Consider the following 5,449-nt stretch of genomic DNA (forward strand, 5'->3'; position numbering starts at 1 on the left):
GAATTAACTTGAATGCAACAGTTTTTAACAAATTAGCGCAGCGTGGTTATGATGCCAACCAGATTTAAGCACAATTTAGCACAACCTGGAAAATCATTGTGTGGTGGTCAATGTTGATATTGTGGTGGGCCGCCACAAATAAGCCAATGTATGGGAAACACTGCAGTGATAGTGATTGTAGGGGATTCCCTCATCAGGGAAGCTTTAGCGACGCTGTCGGACATCGTAGCTCCAGGAAAACAGTCTCCACAATCGTTGAAAAACTCCAGGGGCTCCATTTTGCAGGGAGGTTGGTAATGCTAGTTAACATTAGCTAGGCTACTGTAGCCTTCATATTGAACGAGTCATATCAATCATTAACCTAGGAATACTTCTTTGTGCATTTAATGAACATTTTGTGTAATAATTCACAGCAAGTTAATAAACTGAATAATATGGTGGTCCAAGAGTAGCACCGGTCCATGCATCAGCCCGACTGAGTGGTGATGAGTGGGCGGGACTGTGAAGCTCTATTGACCCCTTGCAGACACGTGACTTATTTACGTGACGGCGCCATGCTGGACGGCAAAAAGATAGGAGACGGACGGCAAGTTACATTATGTCGTAATGATTATGATGAACTGAACACTATTACTATAACAGCTTTGTAGTTCAATGTATTGCTGTTCGGGGTCTGATAGTCAAAGAAAGATGCCAGTGGTGTTGTTAGATGAAATGGGTCATGATTGCAAATGTAAATAATTATTAAAACTGGTGGTAACACGAAGGGGAGCTTTTGCGCCCATTTCAGGCGTATTTGTTTCGCAATGTGCGTGTAAAATCATTGCGAGATATGTAAAAAACGGCCGCAATGATGTAAAAGCGCAAACTGCCTGTCACGGGAGCTGAAAGTGGCAGATTGCGACTGTCATGTCATGCCATGCATATGCATTCATGGGAGGATCCAGGGGAAAGTGGGAGTTTAAGCGAAAAAGATGGGAGGGGAAGAGTAAAGAGCCTAGTTATGTATTCCGCGGGTATGTACAAAGACTGCTCCTGAAAGCGCATCGCCTATTCTGCGCCTAAATACTTCCGCCTTGTAAAAGCAGGTGTTAATCCACATTGCAGTTCAATGCGCCAATAAGAGAACCTTTCAAAGACAACAGAATCGCTATTTAGAACACCAGTTTTTGTGGTGAAAGTATTTTGTACTACCAAAAGCAACCTTTAACTTTCGCTTGCCTTTCGTGATGTCTTACTTTCACTTTCACGCCATTCACTTAAACTTTCCTACTTGCTAGATTTGACCAATATCCCATAGCCTACGCGGCACAAGTAGTTTGAGTAGAACTACTGATCTTCATTATCTCCCTGCTTGTTGACATCTTATCATGTATGGTATTATTTCATGATCGCAAAACGCTTGATTCTTTTAATGTTGTCATCAGTTAACTTCATTCAACTGGCGCTTTGTAGGCGCTGCCATTCAGTTGTGGACGCTCAAAAAATTGCGCTTATGGGCGGAGAAGGGCAGAGAAAGGCGCAGTTTACACTAAGGATTGAACGATTGATAAATACGACGGAAACTTGGGTCTGACAGCCGCATTCTGCGGTGTGTCCATGGCTGATAACGCTTACGCTCAAGAAATGTACGCACATCTGGCCCTCACTCTTGAGCACCTCACCATGCACATAGAACTACAGGCCAGTCCCGGCCCTGTCACTGCAAGCGTCTCATGCTTGATCACCCTCAAGCACACTGGACTTTTTTATTTAATTTATATTGTTTATTTAGTATTTAGTTTTGTTATTTTTCTTATCTTCTACTGTCTCTATTGTACAGTAGAGTTTGGTTATGTGTTTATACTTATATTTACCATTTCTGCTGTAAGTGCATTTTGTGTGTGATGTCAGTACGCTACTGAGACCTTTAAATTTCCCCTTAGGGATCAATAAAGTATCTATCTATCTATCTGTCCCATTACAACCCATCGATTTCATTTGTCTTCTTGCCTTCTACTAGTAACTAGGCCAGTGGTCTCCAACATGGTGCCAGCGGGACGGCTATGAGGCGCCCCCAGCGCACCTTCTAAAAATAGCCAACAGGTCGCAGATGCAGATCATGCTCCATTTAAATAGATATTTAAGTTTAGACCAGAACCATTTTAAGAATGTATGTAGCCATACATCTGTAACATTAAATTGATATTGGTGATACCTTACAAATTGTAACTGCGTTAAATTTTAGCTAGGCTCCAAATCCGTTTCCAATTCAATCTTTAAATCTTTAAACAACAACGGAAGCGGAGCGCATGCACGCTGCTTGCACGTACAGGCAGTAAATAGGAAAAAACTTGCTCGTCTGGTGTAGCCAATGGAAGCATATCTTTGCGAAAGTTCTGTGGCCATTACATGTTCGTCAAATACGGTTCTTGCATGATTGTTCAAGGATTGAAAAACAATTGCTTTAGCTCACAGGCCTTTTCTCCTCCGTAGGCTACTGCCGTATAATACCGCAGACAATTTTGTGGCATGCATGACTGAGCAGGACTGTGCATTACCTTTTTTGTCAGATCATGGAGAGATTTCAAGTGTGCAATAACTTTAAAAGGCGTCTTCATATGTTAGGGTGTGGGCGATTAGCCTACTATTGAAATGTTAAAACTGAATTGTCCACTGAAATCAGAACTTAAACAATCCCTGAATCCATAATGGTGGGTATAAATTGGGTAAATATTGTAACCCAAATTATTAATTGCACAAAAAGATTTTTTTTTTTGTTCAAAAAAATTTGATTAGATTCCCTATGCAAACTTTGAAAAGAACAAACTGAACAAAAATGTTGGTAGTATTGTATTGATATTAAAGTATTGAAAAATCAGATGAAAATACAGGCCTACTTAATATATAAAGTCTTATAGGCCTACACAATATTGATAATTTAAAAGTAAAAATCACATAGGCCTATTATTTAGGAGGACTACCCTCGCAAAAAAGGGGTGAGGGTCTGTTTGTTTCAAATGAGTAGCCCTCCATATGATTTCGGGTCTTCAGGTAGACCTCATTCCCAAAAAGATTGGAGACCCCTGGACTAGGCTATTTTGCTATAGACCTCTCCAGAATAAGTCCCGCCTCCTAACTTCCGTATCCATCCAACCTTCAGACGTCAAATGTCTATGGAAAATAACATGACGTTCGGAGAGCGTAGACACTATGGCGGATCTGAGGCTAAATAGTAGACAAGTACACCTAGCCATCCCCATTGAAGCCCATTCAATTTTGGCGCCACTTTGACATCAAATAACGTTACAGCTGAAGCGTTTTAAGCCTTTATATGAACTTTTTCTATTTCCGGAGTAATACAACATTGTGTGATTGGCATCATAACCTCGTAACTGACTTAAACTGAGTAATAAACTTTTTTTCCGAAATCAATGCTAAAGTGATGTAATAAGCATACAGCCAGAGCGGGTGAAAGCGCCGCACAGGAGCAAAATAACCGTATTCTCTGGATAAGAACGAAAGCATCGGAGCACAACTTTTCAGCGAAGTTGTGATGGATTGACAGTAGCCTAGGCTATGAATGTGGCGAGTGCTGTTTATATTAAATCACATTTATGTACGAACAACTAGGGCATTTAGAACAGTAATGTAGACATGGTGGTAACGAAGTAAGTGGCTACATACCCAATCTCTCGGTGCAGCTATCACAAGAGTTACACAAGTCAGACTACGTGACTACGTGCCTACGTTACATTTACGTCCCCTGAGCCTGCGCAGAAAGCCTCGTCGACCAACAGGAAACGGTTGAAATTTGTTTCACCTGCCTCGATTGACGTCTACGTGATGACTGTCCATATCTTTTACTGTCTATGGGCGGGACTTATTCTGGAGATCTATGGCGCGAAAAAAACGTGACGTCACATGCAAAGTTCGCCTGTGAAGCCTGTTCGCCTCTGAAGCTACCATTTTTGCCCAAATAAGGAGATCCGGTATCTTGAGATTTTTTAGCATGGGAAAACAACATGAGTATCAAAGATTCTGATGATATTGAATTATCGCACCTGTTAAACTAATCGGAAATGCATAAGTTTTGCTCTACACATTTTTGTCCTCTGCCTTTGAGCGGATACTGTGATCTTCGGTACGTGAAGACGACACTCTGATCTGTGCTACCCCAGAGCTAACTTACAGGTAGTTAGCTTCAATTAATACCCAGATCTCCTTATATGGGCAAAGATGGCAGCTTTGTTTTTTGTTTTTTTTTTTGTAGGCGAACTGCAGGAGGTTTGTCACTAAGACAGAAACCCATAGACAGTGAATTTCATTCAAACACTATACCCAAACAGGAATGCGACTCCTACCTTTGTGATAACTCCTCGTAGCCTTCCAGAATCGGTGTGATTTGACGGGGACAGATGCTGCCAGCGCGAGGTCGAGCCCTGCTGCATGTCGTCTTCCAGTTAGCAGATTAACGGATGACTATGAAATACTGAGTTTAAAAAGACTACAACCTCCTCAGTAAGATATAGCGGTTTAGATAAACATTAGCACACGTTTCCGTACTAAATATCTAAGCGTAAGCCGCTCACAACAACCAGACTACTGTCGTTAGCTCCACACTTTCTTCTTCTTCTTCTTTCGGGTTAATGGCGGGTTACACCCACTGGCGCATACCGCCACCTACAGATCAACATATTGCCAATGCAGGTTATGGCGTCTCAGCAACAATAAATAAAAGGAGAAAGGAGAGGGGAAATAAACATATATACATATACCCACACATGCACATACATACACCCACAGAAAGAAAATATATATATATAGCCCTGCACTCTTGAGGAACCTGATCAGTCCCGCTGGCCTTACTCCAGATCCCAGAACTGCAGCTAGATTAAAGCCTGTGCATCCAGCTCTCTGTAATTGATCTTTCCACTGCTCCCTGTGAGTGGTGCCTAGGGCAAACAAGCAATAAATGTTGCACTGTCTCCTCTTGGTCTGGACACCACAAGCAGTATCCTGTCTCTGCTCTACCAACCCTTCACTGGGTGCTGTTCATTCAGTATGCCCAATTCTGAGCCTGGCAATGACGACTTCATCCCTCCTGCATCCTCCCACTTTAGCTTCACTCCCAACCTGTGGATGTTATGGACCCTTTCAAGAGAGTTCCATTATCAGCATCATAGGTGGCCCCACAAGGCTTCCGTTTTAACATTCCATATGTTATCTTAATGCAGAGGAAGTAGATTGGGGCCCAAATAGAACATTCAAGCATTGTTTTTGTTTACCTTGTTGAAAGGGTCCATACCAGGTAAGGTAGAGTTGCGACAACTCCATTGACGCTAATGTTCCATTTTTTTTCAACAATGGCGGCTAATGGAAGCCTCAAATAGTTCCCGAAGGTTAACAATTTATAATATAGCAGCAGTGCAGTTACAGACTGTTTGTAGCCAACATTTCAGACTCAGAT

General features: G+C 41.9%; 1 protein-coding gene across 1 annotated transcript; it reads right to left on the minus strand.

The window, feature by feature from the left end:
• Positions 1-4,343: 4,343 nt before the first annotated feature.
• Positions 4,344-5,190, minus strand: LOC125290348 (mitotic spindle assembly checkpoint protein MAD1-like; the record flags this gene model as incomplete). The annotated part of the gene is given in 2 exon segments (XM_048237170.1): positions 4,344-4,934; positions 5,018-5,190. A coding segment is annotated over 1 exon segment (87 nt), but the record flags the coding sequence as incomplete, so codon positions are not given.
• Between the last annotated feature and the right edge of the window lie 259 nt (positions 5,191-5,449).

Source organism: Alosa alosa, unplaced genomic scaffold (genome assembly GCF_017589495.1).
Source record: "Alosa alosa isolate M-15738 ecotype Scorff River unplaced genomic scaffold, AALO_Geno_1.1 AALO_1.0_unplaced_40, whole genome shotgun sequence".
NCBI classification, from domain to species: Eukaryota; Metazoa; Chordata; class Actinopteri; order Clupeiformes; family Clupeidae; genus Alosa; species Alosa alosa.